The sequence below is a fragment of the Phaenicophaeus curvirostris genome, chromosome 1 (genome assembly GCF_032191515.1).
Source record: "Phaenicophaeus curvirostris isolate KB17595 chromosome 1, BPBGC_Pcur_1.0, whole genome shotgun sequence".
Classification (NCBI taxonomy): domain Eukaryota; kingdom Metazoa; phylum Chordata; class Aves; order Cuculiformes; family Cuculidae; genus Phaenicophaeus; species Phaenicophaeus curvirostris.
Window position 1 is genome coordinate 98,116,714 of NC_091392.1, and position 19,117 is coordinate 98,135,830.

The following is a 19,117-nucleotide window of genomic DNA, read 5'->3' on the forward strand; positions in this document are numbered from 1 at the left end:
AACTGACACCTGAGCTGTCTGCACACAAGGAAGGATGGCTCAGGGAGCAGGCTAGCTGGAGCACAGCACTCCAGCCTAGGAGAATGATCCGTACAAAAGCTGACAAATATGGAAATGGCACTGAAGACAGAAATCTAGCCTCAGGCCTTGGCTCCATTTAAAGTCCATGGAGTGTAGCAGGCATATTCTAGACTGGGATAAGGTGGCTTGTTCTTGGAAATGCCTGTTGGTTACCAGGGTTGCTTAGAGAGGCTGCAAATATGCAGATGAACTGTTTATTATCTAATCTTACCCACCAGGAAGATTCAACTTCTTGATACCATAGCTGTATTCAAACTTTTACCCTGGGACTACAGCAGACACACATGGTGGGATATACTGGAGGTGATCATGTCTGGGGGTACATTTTATTTTAATTGCTGTTACTGAAACTTTGGGTGATGATTTGCTTAACTACCATGTTAAAAATAGTGGGTTTAGTCCTCTTTATGTGGAATTGCATGGGTGGAAGGGGAGGAGAGAGGAGAAGCTCTCTAGATAAAACAACAACTTTGCCAGTTTCTGAGTCAAGGACAAATCTAAAGCAAATAAAATTAAATGTCTACTGCCCACATTCTTCGAACAGGCAAGGAGCTACCCACAAATCATATCACAGAATAGGATGACTGGCTTTCTAACCCATACATCATGTGTAGTGAGGAACAGGTTTTCCTCAGTGACAGCTGATCAAAGTGTGATGATGGCAGTCCTAATACTTTCTTGGGATTTCCAAAAATGATAGACAATATACTGCACACAAACTGAAGTGCTAGTTACACATAAATACATACAAAGGCAGTCAATTCTTGGAAAGGGCAGCTTGCATCAAGTTGGGAATTGTTATTAAAACAAGTCAGTGGGGACACTGAGGGGCACAAAAGAGATCAAAAGCTATGGCCAAGAGAAATACAGTGGATGGTTCTAAATGAAATTTAATAAAAAGGGAAATGTTACAGTGAAATTTGCTCCTGATTAGGTAGAAATGCTGTAATTGTGAAACAGACTCTTTAAAGATTCCTGTTCTCTAACTGAGGAAAGGCCAAAGACTGTACTCATGCTGCTTAATGAGAAAACATTGTTCAGTCTAATGCTCACCACAAACAATTATTAAACCACATCTCCTAACCTATGACTGACCGATCATAGTAACTGCGAATATTTTCTTTCTGTTCTGACTCTACTTTGTCAACAAATGTAAGCAAATTATAAAGACACTAAATACTGCACATAAATGCAACCCTGGTCACTTTTCTAATCTGAAGCACTTTTATATTGCTATCACTAACAACCTCTCCCCTCCATGACACACATATTGGCTTATTCCAGTCTCAGCCTTCTGAGCTTGGTAGCTCTCTGGGAACATTTCTTTCTATGATTAAAAAACAACTCCATTAGAAACACTAATAATTAACTATTTCAAATAGGTTGCTGAGAAGCATAATTTCTCCCATCACTTGCATTTGTTTTACCACAATTGGATGGCTTTTTAAAAGAGCATTTCAATAAGCATTGGAAAGGATCCTAAACCAGCCAGAAGAGTCGTTTGATTTGTCTGCCTCTATGTCTGCACCACGGCTTTCTCCCTAGTATATTGAGAATTTCAATCTCTGGCTGACCATCAGGCAACAACATCAAATTCACTTTGAAAAAAAGTAACGAGAGCAAAGCTGTGGTTTTTATTTCCCAGTTTGACAAAACTGGGGATGGCAGAGAGGATTTTGTTATTAAATTGAGCAGCTTCAGTTGCTCCTGGAGCATTGCTACAAATCATTATTTTAGAGGGATTAGTGGTTTTCACAATGGAGACTCCACAGATTTTCAAGATAATTATTCCTCAGCAGAAAAAAATAGAATTGTTTTCAGATGGATTTATCTTCACACAAGCCATTTCCAGTATTTTATTTTAAGTGTTTAAACATAGCAATAGAATTCCCTGATAAGCATGGAATTTTTCTAGTAGACAGTATGGCAGGCAAATTCTGTAATACCCTTTTTAGGAGGGATATGACGTAAAAAGGATATCTTTTCAGCATTTTAGGATCAACATCTATAGTAATAATGACTGGTTTAGTGAACTCTATAGCATTTTTGTAATAGTCAGGCCTTTGAACGGACAGCAGATTGCCCCTGAAATTCCCTAAGTTAAATGTTGAATTTAGAAGAAACAGCCACTGTATCCCAGTAGGCTTTGTAACAGCGTATGCTGGAAGAGAAAGCTAGATGTACAGAAAGCTCCCAGTAGGACACAGACACCAGGGAAGGATTAAGGTCTATAGAGTACTTTCTTCTGAAAAAAAAAGGCTTATGGGCCTGGGGGGGAAAGAAAATCAGATAGGAATGTAAACAAGCCCCAGGAAATCGAGGCTCTGGGGATGTATTTGTTTTCCTCTGACAATGACTGAAACAGGTGAATTAAAGGCAATGGTATTTTCTTCTTGTGACTGTTTTCTTTCTTTATTTATATATGAAATTATGGAGGACTGGTATTAGCAATAACCAGCTCTTAGAATCGAAGAATTAGCAATGTAAGAGAAAAAAAATCTGGGAGAAAGGGCCTATTAGAGGTCTTGCAAATTAGCAAAATATTTCCTTCCTGTTCTGAACCCCAGATATTCTTTCCAGAAACAAATGAGAAAAAAAAGCATAGCACTTTTGTCTGAGTGAGTATTCTCCACCACACCAAGAAGATATTTCTGACCTTTAAGGGAGGGCTGTGGTGCAGAAAAGAAAACAGTTTGGTGGCAAAGAGCTATTAGAATTCAGCATTTTTTTAGCATTCTTTGGGCCCTATTTTCTTCCCTCCCCCCCCCCCTTTTACCTTCAGATTTGTTTAAATGTTACTAATTTAGCTTGAGGAGGGAGGAAGCATAAGGGGGAGTGAGTTAATAGGATTTCTGATCCTCTAAACATTTGGAATTAAGATTAGTCTTAATTGCAGATTGAGATGTAAATTGTCTATAATAGAAAGACCGTTTCCTCTTGACAAGCTAAACACTACTGAATTCTTTCCTGTCATTTCTAATACTTGCTAATTTATTACCCTCTATATTGGTTGAGAAAGCCGAGATAACCAATTTTAAAACTTCTTTAACTAACACTGTTAGAATAGGAAATTACAGGTCCTTAAGGCATAATGTAAAAGAAAAACAAAGTTGTCACACTTTGAGATATAAATAGTGACAAATTGTACGTACACAGAGACAGTGATCATGTAATTCCATAACTTTTAGATTGAAAAATAGCTCAGAGAGTGTGTGGAATGGTTTTACCATCAGGAAAAGCAAGGCACAGAGGAATAAGAGAATGTCCTCCACTATATGCTAGTCTATGATTTTTTTTAATGACAATGTTAATTTTTACTAAGTGGAGACAGAATTTGGGAAACTAAGGGTCATATCAATGATGCCTACCAGTATTTTGAAATAAGATAGTTCAGAAAATAATAAGATGTAGATAAATAGAGATCCAGTAAAAAAATAACTTTGAAGCTTTTCCAAGGATTCACTTAAACACCCCTCTCAGCATACAAAGTTTTGGTTGTTAAGGTAGCCTGCATTGTGGCCCTCGGATCTGAGGTGCTAGAAGTCTCTGTTCCTTGTCTGATATTGTCCTGTGCTCACTCTTGCTCACTGAGTTTAAAATATGGGGATGACCATTCCAAGAAGTCCTGGCGACATAATTTAATTTATTCCTTTTTCTCCAGTCCAAACTTAAGCAATCTTCTCACAGATTATCAGTTTACTAGGCTGCTGAAAAATCAGTTGAAGTACTTTAGGCTATAGCAATACAAAGAGACGTAAGTCACAAAAAGGTCTGACTGAGCCTTCTGACAGACTTTTGTTTCCTTTGGTAGGACATACGTAGAGAGAGAGTCTTACCAAAACTGGCAGCCATTATTATACCATTGCAGGACCTTTCACATACCATCTTGTGGCCTTTATAAGCACTTCTGAAAGCAGCTAGGGCTAAACGTAATTTCTACAATGTTCATTGATGCAAAAATGAGAAGCTGCAAAGCTGTTTGAGTGAAGGAAACAACTGTGCTCCTAGTTCAACATCTAGTGGAATTGCTCAATACACTACGCTGGCCCACATCTCTTTGCATCAGTGGGGTTCCATCTGTTGGAGACTTCCAAGCAAAAGAGAACCATGACTTTACATAGAATGCAACAACAAAACAAAAATCTAGAAAAGGGGGAAAAAACCCCAACAACTCCTACCCACCCCCAGCAACCTAAAAGCTTGACTTATGGAATAAGTGCAACGTGACACTAAATTTAGTGCTTTAAAGGATATTTGGCTGTACTGAATTATTGGTTTGCTTCACTCAAGCTCACTGTACAATGAGCTGCAGACAAAGTAACATTTCTATAGCAAAAATGTAGAAACAGCTAGCACCTTGCTGGTTTTGCTTCATCTTGACACAGTGTGCTTCTCAGACTTTGATATCTTATCTGTTAATAAATGGACAATGTCAGGACTAAATTTTAAAATCAACAGTCAGAGGCAAATTCTGATTGTGCAGCTGGTATGGCGTTGCAATCAACAGAAGAATGCCAAAATGCATTCACATAAATGACTGCAGAGTTGTGTCCATTTGGTCAAAAAATGGATCTCTGACCTCCACAGAGCAATGATACAGTTTCATGAGAAAGCAACCAGTGGTGAGGGCAAAGTCAAAATTATTTCCAGTAACATGGCAGCCAGTAGCATCAGTATCCAACAGTTCTACATTCATTGCCCCCAGTTTTTCTTCTGCAAATGTTTGCTCAGTTTAAAAATCAAATTTAGCATGTGCTGTCTCTGTTTTTCATTTGTTACTTTATTACAAATAGTAAAAGTCTGGATCCTGTAGTCTCCCTCATTTACTTTCTGTGTATGGAGCTAAATGAAATCAAACAAGCCAGATTCAGATTTAGTAGTTTCCTGAACTGAGGAATCCCCAGTGTATTCAAAACAGTATGAATTCTCCAGCTGCTTTTTCTCCCAAACTGGTGCAAAGGATGGATGACCTTATCAGGGAAAGGGGCACAGTGGAGCTAGATTAACAAAGTATGTCATTCTAACTCCATTACATATCAAAAAAATCGCAATGAGGTATAGAAGAGGGCAAAAAATTGCCCCTCTTCTAAAGGTAAAGGATAATTTTAAAATCCTTGTTTTTCACCCAGTTGATTTGACCTGGTTCTTTTTTCTCCCATCAGTGCTGCAAATTGATGCATTGTGCTAAGCTGAATAAATCACGCACTCAGGCATGTGACAGATACAAGCCCTTCATGAATCACAGTGCTGAAATGCTTCATTAGATTTGATAAAATCAAACCCAAAATTTCACCTGCTTTAAATACATAAAGCCATAGTGTTGTCTTCATGCAGTTCAGGGCTACAGTATGACTGCTGTGGCAATGGTATCTCTAATGTCACCTTCTCTTCTAGTTAAACTTCCTTCTGCTGCACTCTTGGTCATCATTTTCCTTCAGAGAAAACCATACTCTGCTGCCATGCTATAATTCTGGGTTCAGTATTCATTTCAGCTGGTGAGTTTTGTCCTCTGATGAGGTCACAGTTGAGTAATAGCTCTGTGCTGCTGCCTTACTAACCTGTTTTTTGTGAAAAACAAACCATTCTTTACTACTCTAACATCACTGAAACCAATGGTAATATAGGAATTATGGAGTATAAATTTAGGATTGACATTAACTTCACTGAGAATGTTTTCACTGTGCACTGTAAAAATGTTAAGGGATCTATGTTGTACTCTCAGAAAGATTCACGCATAAGTATTCCACAAATTAAGCGAGTTTTGAAAGTTTGGAAGTATGTGCACTACTGGATATGACTGAAAAAAGGTGCCTCCCATGTCACTGTGGCATGTGGATGAAAAAAGAGAAGCAAAGCTGATGCACTCTTCTGCTGAAAGCTATTTCTGAAAGACAGGGAGTACAGCTGAAATCATACCCATGGCAATGTGATTATTGAGAGGCCTGTGCAATGAAGTCAGTGGAAAGACTACAGATGGCTTCAATAGGAATTGAATGGGCTCTAGCAGTAGCCATCTGAAAATAAAAGGACAAGGGTAAAAAGCCTCGTGCAGATTTGCTGAAGTGTAAAAAAATCCTTACTGCCTGTGGAAAATCACAATTGCCAGATCACAGAGTATATTCTAAAAGCTGCTTTTATGTACATCCTAAGTATTGCTTTCTGGGATGATCCAGTGGTAAAGCATAATACATCCCTAACTGTTGTTTCCTTTCATGGAAATGCTACTTTCTGAGATGTTCTTTTTCTCTCAAAAATTTAAATTCCTCATGTGGAATTTAAAGGTGACAAGATGTCCAGACTAACAGATATTAGATTAGCCAAGTACTAGGCAAGAGATATCCTAACTTTCATTGTCAAGAAACAGATGAATCTCAACTATTTCTCAAAATCAGGCAAGGTTTTGCTCTCTGACAAGATCAAATTTCTAGGGTAACAAGAAAATCTTTCACATTCTTGCAGTGCACCCAGAGAAGCTTTTCTTATCTCAGGTCTCCCTCCTGGCATGATGATGTCAACAAGAACAGCTCCACAAATTTCAGCTAGCCTCTAAGATTTATATATGTTTACACAGTTGATTATTGGTCCTCATATATTTTATTTTGACTTCATAATCCAGAGCAGTCCAGTCTATTTGCATGAGTCATGAACACAGAACTGGTGACGCAAAGGCTCAGACAAAGCTTATTACTGGGGTAGCTTTCTCATTTTACCTTTCATTAAGGGGAGTCATAATTGAATCCAAACTGTGAAAATCCCATTGAATACTCCCTTTATCCACAAGCAATTTAGTTAAATGAAGAAATAATCATCATTATAGTGCTCAACAACACAGAAGTGACATTGTAATAAACTGAAGGCCAGGGGGTAGTTCTTTTTAATTTTGCACAGAGCAGATGGTTTTAAGAATCGAAGGCTTGTTTCAATCTCTCAAAACCAAATTCGATGACTAAGTAATTTGCTAATTGCTACTAGGCTATGCAGTTTACAGGAATACCTAATAATAGTAATAATAATATTAATTTTTAAAATCAGTTCTGAAAAGGAAACAATTTGAGCAGTTTCTCCTATTGATATGCTAAATGCAAAAAAGTCCCTTGCCTTCAAGTATTTCTGGATTTCATCTTTATTTCCTAGAGCACCACAAAAGACATAAGCTGCAATTAAGTCTGTCATTCAATTTTAAATTACACTGGTGGACAGAGTTGAAGTAAACTTAGAGAGAGAGGATAAACTCTTAATCAGCACAACACAGGCATGTGCTGCTTACCTCCAAATCCAGGTCTCAGTGCAAAGTCATGGTCCTCTATGTGAAGGAGCTGCTCAGACTTAAGAGGCCGTACTTTGGTGCTGTCAAGTTTCCTCATTTTAATTTCTCGTTTGCTATGTTTAAAGAAAAAATATGTGAGAAAAAAATCTCTGCCTAATGTTCGGAGTGCTAGTTAAATGAAGCAGGGACCCAAGAATCCTGGACAGTTGAATCTGGTACGATAAGGGAAACAATCGCGCTAATGATGTTGGAGAAAGATATATTGGAAAAGGCAGGGAAATTAGGTATGAGGGTGTCCAGAACCACGAGGAGCATCAATTATATATAAAAAAAGTCCCAGGAAGTACATGTAGGCATTCTTCCATTCCCTTTAGAGATTGTATCTATCGTTCTTTAAGAGGTGATAGCTATTTGAAAAAATGTTATTATTCACATCACCACTTTCAATTCAGACTTGGAACCATGTATCCATAGTTTTAAACCACTTCATACACAATCCATATTACAAAGACAATTCTACTGTTTATTATAAATCTTTTTTTCCCTAGGAGCTCAAATGAGTTAAAAATAAGGACTCAAAAAGTGATGGTCCTGTACCCAGGGACATGGTTTTTGGGATGTATCTCTTAAATATCACTCAGATTAGGCCAAGTTACTCGTTAGCTCATCCCCATTTTTGCTGCTCAGACATGTAGCTTTCCTTTACATCAAGAGCGCTCTCTCTGCATTTTTCCCCATGACATATGTGCCTCTGTGTATCACCAAGGCAACACAGATGAACCTGTGCTCTAAGCAGGACACCATGAATCCTGTACTTTTTTCTGGTGAGTATTGCTAACTTTCTTCCATTCACAGAACGAACTGCACAACATCCCAAATTCCACTGGGAAATTAACATGCCTAAGAATGGACTTGAGGTCTTCAGGCAGAAACCTCATGTGCTGGGCCTGCATTTAAAATGAACAGCAGAGCAGATGCCCATCACAATACAGAATCCTTTTCCATTTTTCCTAAAAGTGGAAACCAAGACACAGACAGTGGAGGAGGCTGGTGCCTGCCCATATCACAAAGGTATTGGGTTAAAACACAAACAAGATCTACAGTCAGATCTGGCAGCTGGGGGATGCAGGCTTTAGAAAGAATCCATTATACTATTTGGTTCTGCTATAGGCAGCATGCTATGGTGTCTCCTTAAGTTTCCACTTATTGTTGTATGTCCTGCTTTGAGTGTCTGGCCCCAAGTAATTATGGGACTGGCCATACCTGAACTGAAGAATTATGCCTAGATTTGGGCCCCTGTTTCAGGAAAGACATGGGGAGATTGTAAGAATCTGTGTAGTTTAATTTAGAGGAAGAAAGCTGAGAGAACACATCACAGTCTTTAGAATACATCATGAGCTTTTATAGGACCCTTTGTTCCATGCCCACTCCCCGGCAGGATAAGCATTGGCAACAAAGGAGATGTATGGTACACATTAGGAAAGCTTTTCTCATGATGAGAACAGTGAAACATGGGCACATATTGCTTGGCAGGTTTTGAGACTCCTGTCACTCGGGCTGCTTAAGAATAGGCTGGACATGCATCTCTAGGACTTAAATACAGCTGCTTTGCCACAGGAAAGGGATTCTTCCAAGATGTGATTTCTTTCTTGCCTTCTGTCATTCCCTGGGACTTGGCTGCCAGCAACTCTAATCATTACATTAGACTGAATGATAGAAATCTGTTCTGAAGATATACCCAGTAGTCAAACACTGCTTAAGATGGACTATGGAATACCTTAGAATAAGGTATGCATCCGTATTTACCTTTTTTTTAATCCTTCCCCCTTTTTCCTTCATAATTAAGCCCAAGAAATTACTTTATAAAATGCTGTGTTGCAGGTATTCTTAGGTGGCTGCTGGGCTATTAAGAACCATTTGGCTTGAACAAATTAACTTACCTTAGTATTCTTGAATGTCTCTGGCAGTGTTGTGTGAACCAAATTATCAGGACAATGAGAACGCCCATCAGGCATTTCAAATACAGACTTCAATTTTTTAAGTATGAAAATTATGTGAATGTTAAAAGGAAAACCCTCACTTCAGAAAATTAAAATCACCCCAGAGCAAGTCTGTATCACAGTAGAATGGGCAGTAAAACTGAACAACTGCAATGCTCTGCAATAGCTATACAAGGAAATTCTGCTGCTTGGGAACCATTGTAAGAGAAAATGATTAATTACATTCAGAATGCTGCAGCACAGCTAATACAGTTTGGAAGCATTAGGTTATTTGTCATCAGACATGCCAAGGAAAATACCTGTTTGATGCTCTGATGATTTTACTAGAAGAAGCAAGCTAAAACTATGATACATCTATTACAACTTCTAAGTAGAAGCAAGCATGAGACTGAGGAAGACTTTCCCATATCACAAAAGACAAAACATAAGTTACCAGCGCAGGAATGTTTTTTCTTAATGAACCACTGAGAAGAGACGTTATGAGATTTTAATATTCCTTTTGTTTTCCTGAATGAAGACAAAATAAACAGAAATGCTGCGTACACAAAAAGCATCTTTTGTGCCCGCTTACTTGAACAGCTTCTCAAAGCTGATGTTCTATATACAAATGGTGGAGTAACTATAGTTACTTCTAGCTGGTATCAAAAGTGGTTGTTTGAGCTAGGCAAGATCTTGCAAAGGTCAGAACAGCACTTTCATTACAAACATGATGCATCTTTTCTTAGTACCTTCCTTCAGCAGAATATGGGGGTTTTTTTGTAAAAGAAAACAGGCTTACATGCAGCGATATATATACTCATGGTACGTGGAATTAATTTCATGGACACTGGTAACATTGCATATGTTGAAGTACCAAACTTAGAAAAATCCTATAAAATTTTCTAAAATACTTAAAAAAATGCACTTCTTCACATTTTTCTCTTCCTTTACTGCTTCCCCACCCAAGACTAAGAAGCGTCCTCCAGTAGATATTCCTTTAACATCAGCATCTAGACTCCAGATGTTGCTCCTTGACTAAGAGTTACAGTATTAAATTGTCCTCACTGCAGCACTGAAGTTATTTGACTGATCACAGAATCACAGAATCACTATGTTGGAAAAGACCCATGGGATCATTGAGTTCAGCCATTCCTATCAAACACTAAACCATGCCCCTCAGCACCTCGTCCACCCATCTTTTAAACACCTCCAGGGAAGGTGATTCAATCACCTCCCTGGGCAGCCTGTTCCAGTGCCCAATGACCCTTTCTGTGAAAATTTTTTTCTGATGTCCAGCCTGAACCTCCCCGGCAGAGCCTGAGGCCATTCCTTCTTGTCCTGTCCCCTGTCAGTTGGGAGAAGAGGCCAGCTCCCTCCTCTCCCCAACCTCCTTTGGTGACTCAAAGGACCACAATCTTTGGTGACTCAAAGGACCACAACCTTTGATGACTCAAAGGAATTGCGTGTATATATTTATTTACTCCCAAGAAATCCTTGACCCATATCTAAGTACTGATCAACACCACAGCACTGCGAAGTCATCAGTAGATGTTTCCTTGAGTGCTCCTTCCCATGGCATAAATTCGATCAAAAAGCAGAAGAGACAGATCTAACTAGCCTAGGTCTCAGAAAAGCTTCCCCCAGTCAGTCAAGATATATTTTTCATTCTCACAGAACCACAGCAAAGACACAGATTATATTTTGGTGGTCAGGCACACTGGTCTCTTTATCACACAGCTTTGGCCAGCACACCGTAATCCCGGAGTCCAAATGCAGTCATTGATTCTGCACATTCATGTTATGGCATATGTCAAGCTGTGATGTTTGAAACAAGAGAAGCCCACAGGCACCTAAGAAAAGTAATCTCTCTCTTCTTACCTGGGGCAGTGGTAATAAAGGGAACTTGGACAGAGGGTTTGGTATTGCCATAGATCCGGGCAATGATAAATACAAGTTTGTCAGTCTCAGTGAAGCACGTGCTTAAGAAACTAGCAGTTTCAATTATAACAGCTCTGCTTTACACAGCCGTATTCCAGGCAATGTTTTACATTATGCAAATGAAATGGTAATCTGTAATTGCAACAGAGGGCAGAAAAAGCACTTGAAGTGTCATAGTTTTATCACATAGGGAAGACACCCTGCTGGTACTTATATAGGAAGTTAATGGAAGCACTAGCTCTTTGGTTGAAAAATGTGAGATATACTCTTTGGATGCTTCACTACCCAATACTGTTATATGGACTCATGATTAGATGCCTCAGTATCTGACAGAGCTCTCAAAGAGCAGTCACCGCCTACAAAATCAAACCAACTAATACAGAGTTCTTTAACAAGAGGCAAATAAGTGGCAGGCTTTTAAAGACAAATTTAGCTGCTCCTACCTAACTTTGAATACCTACTATCAAGGGAAACATCAAAAGGCTGCTCAAGCATTTAACCACATAATACCATCAGTGTAGTGTCACAACTAGTAGCAATCATGCGAGTAATGTGGTTAGTATCCCATCTGGTTCTGTTTAACTTACCGGGTTATCAGAACTTTACACTGCTTCAAGGAGGAATCATACAAGTACATGGAAAAACATGACTATCACTAAATCTGTATAAATTACATCCAAAACAGGAAGTCTGTGTGGGGAATCTGGTCAATGGGGGTGGAGGGAGTACTAGGGTTAGATATCTTATAAGTTTGCCCCGTCCTTTCAGACTTCTGCTCACAGCCTTTGTTGGAAAGAAGTCAGTATAGTACATGGACATCTGTGGTTACAAGATCCTCTGTGGCTGTTTTTCTGTTTTAAAGCTCTGCATAACTAATGATAAGTCCTTGATAGGAGACTGGAGGAAGGATGGAGCACCTCTGGCTGTTCAGGAAGATATAAACACATTTCCAGCACCATGTCATCAAGATAGATTTTGAAAAATCTGAAATTCACGTCGCAGGAAGGACAGTTAGGAGAGGTTTTGTTTCCAGGTACGCTAATTTAGTATCCAAGATATCACACTTCCTTTGTTGCTGCAGTATGAGGGTACTGGGGGGAAAGTTCCATCACATTAAAAATGAAACTAGCTAAGTTTCAGAAAAGAACACTGAAGCACCTTTTTATGAAAAGAATACCATGAAGGACCCTAGATGTAGTGGCCACAAACTTCTTGCCAGTGCTATCTCCCTGAGATACTGTAGATACTACCAAATGAAAGGAAATGAGAAGATACAGAAAACTTATTCTCAGAAGAGTCTATGGAGCTATACAGAAGTGTGATCTCTGAAACTTGTATCATATTTGTCAAGTTTTGAAACCCAGATAAATGTAAGCATTAAAATTACACATTTCTCTCTCTCACAAAAATGCATTTCCAAGCGTTCTGTAACATCAGTAACATGTACAGTCAAAAAGCCCAATATTTTGATAGTTGAATGTTTTGTTCTTTGCTGTAGGAAACAGACCATGAAAATAATCTCTTTCTCATGTACTTTTGGTTAATGCTTTAAAATCTTCTTTACAAGAGAATGCAGACAAATAGCTTTGGAGAGAGAATTGGGTTACTCTATTAAAACAGTGGAACTTGTAGGTTAAGTAACATTTTCACATGGGATTCTTTTTAAAAGGCCACCCATTTAACCAAGGCCATCTGTCAGCTGTGTCCCTAATAACCCTAGTGCTGCCTGAAAGGTTTTTTCCCCAGAAAGAAAACGAGGCTCGTGGAAAGTCAGACCCTATTGCAATGTACTGGAAGATAATGCTGCCTTTTGAAATAAAACAAGAGAATCAAACGAAGAGAAATTAAATGTATTTGGATCCTTTCCACAGAAAAGCTGATTTGCAGCTGTTAAGCTTTGGGATCTTCCGTGGCTTGGGTTCTGCGGTCTTCTTCCCAGTTCCAAATCACTAGGGCATAGGAAGACATGGAAGACCGAAGCATTGCCTTGTGTAAAGAAAACTGCTACACAGCTGGGAACATGATGCTGCCTGTCTCACAGGACTGTTTTGTGCTTCCATTTGTAGGTAGCAGTAAAGATCTGTGAAGATGGAGAAGACACTGTGCTACTATTGTTACTGCTCTCCTGTAGCAAGAGATCAGCAAAGGGTGTCCAGCAGGAAGCCACAAAATATGCTGTCTCCTACCACCAGGTTTTTCTCCCACTTTGTGAGTTCTTAAGCTGGTGGTAGAGAAACTCCTCTCAGCTATGCAAAACAGAATAAATGCGAACAATATTAGCACATTGCTTTTACCTCTGACATGGTGTATCATCGGAGCTTAAAATAGACTTTCCTTACCAATACAGCCTCAAAGAGATATTTTATTCTGTTTCCATTTGAGCCATAACTGCTTCCTGAGACCAGCAAAGCACCAGATTAGACCTTATTTTGATATTAGAGCTACTTCTGTTTGTTTTCTTAGAACAAATAATTGTGCTCCAAAACTGTCAGTGAGCTTGAAACAGCCTGCTGAATAGCCATTCTTTCCACAAGTTTTTTTTTGACCAAGCTTGAACCTAAGACCTTGAGTTGAAATCCAGATATACCAAGCAATATAGCATCTCCAGGCACCTCCATTGTGTGCGAATGGGGTATGTTCTATTGCCTTGCATTGCTTAAATGTGATTTTATCTAGGCATGTAGGAATTCAGAGATATGTCACTGCTGGATTATCACCTAAGAAGTGATACAGAAGATAATTAGCTGCGTACCTGCTACGAAGCGTGTAACTTTAACAACAGCTTAAACACATCAGGGGAGTTAAACTATGTTGCTTTTCCTCTATAGGTGGTATCATGTGAATAAAATATGAGCTCTATTGCCTATTTTAATAGGTGGTCAAGTACACAGAAAAATGTGACAGTTGTCCCCTCTCCTTCCTTAAGTAAAGCTACTTATTACAATTTCCCTACCTCTCAAGAAAAAGAGATTTTGCTTGGTTTATCACATGGCAGATGTGAAATTGTGGGAAAAAGCACTACCACTCTGCACAGAACCTTATAAGTCAAAACCTTTGTATCATTATTAATTTTAAACCAGCTACTTGATTGGAAAGACTAGGAACAGACATGATCTTCAATGTCTGAAAGTATAATTATATTCCAGAAATAGAACACACCATGCAATCACTACAAATAACGTACATTTCACCTCACTTAGTGCCATAAAGATATCTTCTGTATATTGACAGTATATCTGCTCTGCTGTATAGCTAATGGAAAACACTTCATAACATTGGCATAGAGCTTTGGAAGGCAGTTTTTCTACTTGTAATGGAAGTGAGAGGGCAAGAATTCTTGCTACATCACAACAGTAGTCTGGTATCACACAAGTTAAAAGAGCTGTGTGTGGGTGAGAGTGTGTACATACCTGCATATGCATGAAGTGTTCATGTAATCACAATATGAAATATGTGGTTATGAAAAATTAATTAATAGTTCACCATTTCTGTTTTGGGAACACCCCATTACTACTATATATACTATAAATTCAGAAACTGGAAAAACAGGACAGTGAACAAAAAGGGTGCATTGAAATGTTGCTGACAACATGACGTTTATCAGATGAACGCAGGCAGAGAGGGTGTATTGCTTACCTGTTATGCTTTCTTAAGAATGAGAATTGTTGCCGATGATGAAGATGGTGAGGCTGACTTTGAGAGCTGTGTAGCACTGCTGTTGGCCATAGGCAGGTGAGGAACAGAAGTTTCGTGACCAGGACCATCTCTTCCAAAAGAGAAATGCACCTGATCAGCCAATCCACTTTGCTGACTTTTTATTTTTAGTGTTTAGAAACAGCATAGCATACAAAAGATGCACGTGAAACAAGGCATCGCTGAAGAGAGAAGACAGGGGCATCCCAGTTCTGATGTTCTCACTGAGTTCCCCTCATATTTTGGCAAATCATAAAAATTCCTTCATCTCTACATCCCTGCGGCATCTGCTGTCAAACCAGAAGCATCTTGCTTTTAGAAATGTTGTAGATACAGCAATTTGTTTGGCAAGGCTGCAGTCTGATCCATTGCTTCCACTCTTTCAGCATAGGCGCATGTTTGAATTCTCCATCACCCGCTCAGTAACCTCTTCAACATAGCCTGCGCAGGCAAAGTGATGTCAAACATTTAATCCCCCTTAAATCCCACACAAAACCATACAAAAATCTGCTTTAATGACAAAGGTCTCTAAATTAATCTTGCTTTCTATATATGTGTGTCTGCTTAAAATAATTTTCTGGACAAATCAAGCTGTCTCATTAACTGTCTACGCTGCATTGTCTTCCCAGCCATTAAGATAATTTTTGTTTCTGTGATCTGCAGTAGCGAGCGTTTGGTCTGTAGATATAGAACTACTTTTGGAGAGCACAGTCTCATGGAACAAGCCTAAACTAGAAATAAAGCCTTATTTCATTATTCCCCAATAACATTTGGAAATACCAACAGTCTTTTTATTCTCTCTTTCTAAACTCTGCATCTATTTAATTCACCCTAAATTTACAAGGTATGTGTATGTCTAAGATACAGTCTCCTTCCACCGCCCCTAATTTTAGCTTTATTTCATTTAGCCTGCCCTGCCTGTTCAATAGCAGGTTGAATTGCAAAACATTTTATTAACAATATGCTGCTTAAGTAATATCTTAAGCATGCCTGCTACTCCTATGAAAGGTGGTAAGATTTCTTGTGGGCTTAAAACTGTGCAATACTGAACACATCATCTTAGCTGACACAGTCAAATTTATCCTTTTCAAGCCATCAGCAATAGCAGTAATTAACAAAATCAACAGCATGTATTTAATTTTTTTGTCTAGAAAGTTAGAGATACGAGACTGAAATAGAAATGCCGAACCCCTGTGTAATAGATATAGAAGTAATTCAGGTCTCCCAGCAGCAGGCTGGGAAGACAAACAAACAGAGGAATGAAAACAAACTTGGCAGTGTCTACTGAGACTGTTAGCACCCAAGTGTTGGGATAATAATTCTGAGAGGTGAGCATCTGCCTCCTCAGAGGGTCCCTGAGATCCTCACCTAACTTCATCTGGGCTAAGAAATATTTCTCAGGTGCAAATGATCTCCAGGAGGAGGCTATCAAAGGACAGATGGTTCCCACTGCTTTTCCATTTGGAGTTGAACAGCTACCTGCCAGTGACTTAAAAAAAGCCCAACCAAACATGCATAAAACTTTAACAGCATTAGATTGAATTTGGTGGTCTAGATCAAAGGCTTTCAACCCTATCTCTTATCTCATTCTACATTGTTCAGGATTTAATCATTTCCTGTTTGGCAAACTTATGGAAGATCATTTGTAGCCTGACCCAGGGATGCTCACCTGTTCCTTCCAAGCAGGACTGATGTATTTCCAGGGTGGAGTCTCTGGAGAAAATAAACACAAGCTGCAGTTACTAAGACATTCAACAGGTTCCATTAATTTGCTTTATCATTTGAGTGGAAAAGGGAAAATAAGCAATAACTCTAATGACACTTAACTCCAGGCAGAGATAATACTTGTTCCTGAGCCAGTCTGCTTAAGGTGTCTAGTCTCATCTAGCCTATATATATATCAAAGTATCATCACACCTAATTAAATGACATATAAGAAAAGATCCAAGAGCCTTAGGATTCTCCTGTTTCCCCACGCAAGCACAGGTCCAACAGTAGCAGCAATCAGATAATAAGCTAACTACACTGCAAACAGTATGGTAAATGTGGTACCACAGTTTTTGGATATTGAGCTATCTGCACATTCATCGGTGTTAACTCATTTGCAACCATTTTCATAGAATCATAGAATCATAGAATAACCAGGTTAGAAGAGACCCACTGGATCATCGAGTCCAACCATTCCTATCAAACACTAAACCATGCCCCTTAGCACCTCGTCCACCCGTGCCTTAAACACCTCCAGGGAAGGGGAATGAACCACCTCCCTGGGCAGCCTGTTCCAGTGCCCAATGACTCTTTCTGTGAAAAATTTTTTCCTAATGTCCAGCCTAAACCTCCCCTGGTGGAGCTTGAGGCCATTCCCTCTTGTCCTGTCCCCTGTCACTTGGGAGAAGAGGCCAGCTCCCTCCTCTCCACAACCTCCTTTCAGGTAGTTGTAGAGAGCAATGAGGTCTCCCCTCAGCCTCCTCTTCTCCAGGCTAAACAACCCCAGCTCCTCAACTATGAAGGAGTAACACTGTACGTGCTGTCTTCTCTGCTGACAGTAGTCATCCACATTGTTTCCAGAGACTTTTGGGAAATCTGTGTTTTAGACATTGTCACTTCAACGTCATTCTTAGCTGAAACTGCTAGCTGTTACTCACTAAGTAGGAAACACAGAATGGGAAAGAAAGGTGCCGAGGTTATCCACCAAGAGCTCTGAAGGGGACCTGAGGTTAGATCATCTCATGCTGATGATAAATACATTGAATTTGTGTGCTAAGCTCAAGGAAGTCAAAGGAGTCCCTTAAAAATTAATAAATAAAAATTGCTTTGTGTATTTGTTTCCCAGTTGGAAAAGGGCTTAGAATCCCTGCTCCGGGATATGGCAAAGACAAATAAGTTGGCTTTGCAGAATGACCAGTGTGCCCTTGGCCAAGCTGCAGATGGATGCCCTTCCCTCCAGAAAGCACACCAGCCAAAAGTGGAGTCTTTAACACAGAAAGAGGCAATTAGATGTTGTTTTCATTCAGCTATCAGCACCCTGCTGTTTTATTACTCCTGGCTGAAGTAAGAACTTTACCGCTAAGCTGTGGTGCTGAAAAGACTGCTCCATGGAGGATTTCCAAAATATGCTCGATGTTCCTTTTTTTAGTAAAAAAAAAAAAATAGGGGGTGCATGTACTGACATATTCCACCACCTTCATGCTTTGGTGTGATAACACTGAATATCACCTTGAGGGGCCTTGCCTAAGCACACTGAAAAACCAAGCACTGCCCCTCTGTCCTCGGCCACGGCGTATTTCCAGAAACTAATTGTCTAGCTCCCCCGCACAAAACCTTTAGGAGGGCCTCCTGCACAGTGAAATGCTGAACATTAACCGGTGTGCAATATCAGCGAGTGCAACTAGATGTCACCCCCAGCAACAGGGTTTCTTCCTACTAGAGTTGTTTTCATTTCCTGTGGGTAAGACAGCATTACACAGAACAGATTATAGTAGCATTATAAATTACCATTAAGGTTAATCTCCTACGCTGCTGTCAGTAATAAATTCTGAAAGGGTCCATCTTTGCAGAAGAATAAAGATAATACAGTTTGCTTGTATTGGGCAAGTCGTTGACAGGTCCTCTTACTTAAACACAGTTAGAAAATTGTCCTTTTTTCCTACCATTAAAATATTTCTTTAAAATTATCCGTTTGCTGTATCCCATGAAAAGTTTGTGACACTTACCTTTCAAGGACAAAGCCCACTGCACAGTAACTCATCGGAACAGTTTACAAACAACCAAGCAAGCAAAAGAAACAAAGATAAATGCACCACCTAGTATCAAAAAATGAGATGCCTTCTTTTCGCAAGCAAAATAAAACATAGTTTAAAGAACTTACACTCGGGAACTACAGACACCTCTCCACCACAGATCACAATGCAAAGCAAATTCACAGCAGCTGTTATAAAAACAAGAGCAGAGAAATATCAGGGATGAAGAGGTGTTTCAGAGGCTGGAATATTGCAGAAAATCTGAGCATGTCTAAAGGCCATTTTAAAGATATGGAGCTGAATGTAGCACAGTAGCACGTAACAACCTGTAAATTAGGTGCAGCGAGAAGAGATGCGATGTGGAATGGGAGGCATAGGTTTCCCGGTATGTGTTTTTAATTCTCCAGTTCAGGAAATGA

General features: G+C 39.4%; 1 protein-coding gene across 2 annotated transcripts in view; it reads right to left on the reverse strand.

Moving 5' to 3' along the window:
- Nucleotides 1-15,661, reverse strand: part of GABRR3 (gamma-aminobutyric acid type A receptor subunit rho3) — a 34,195-nt gene extending 18,534 nt beyond the window's left edge. For both annotated transcript variants that reach the window (XM_069869382.1, XM_069869372.1), the window contains exons 1-2: nucleotides 14,902-15,661; nucleotides 7,349-7,461 (exon numbers count right to left, since the gene is read on the reverse strand). In XM_069869382.1, the coding sequence (XP_069725483.1) occupies nucleotides 7,349-7,461; nucleotides 14,902-15,029 (241 nt within the window). In that variant the 5' untranslated portion in view covers nucleotides 15,030-15,661. The remainder of the gene's footprint in view (nucleotides 1-7,348; nucleotides 7,462-14,901) is intronic.
- Between the last annotated feature and the right edge of the window lie 3,456 nt (nucleotides 15,662-19,117).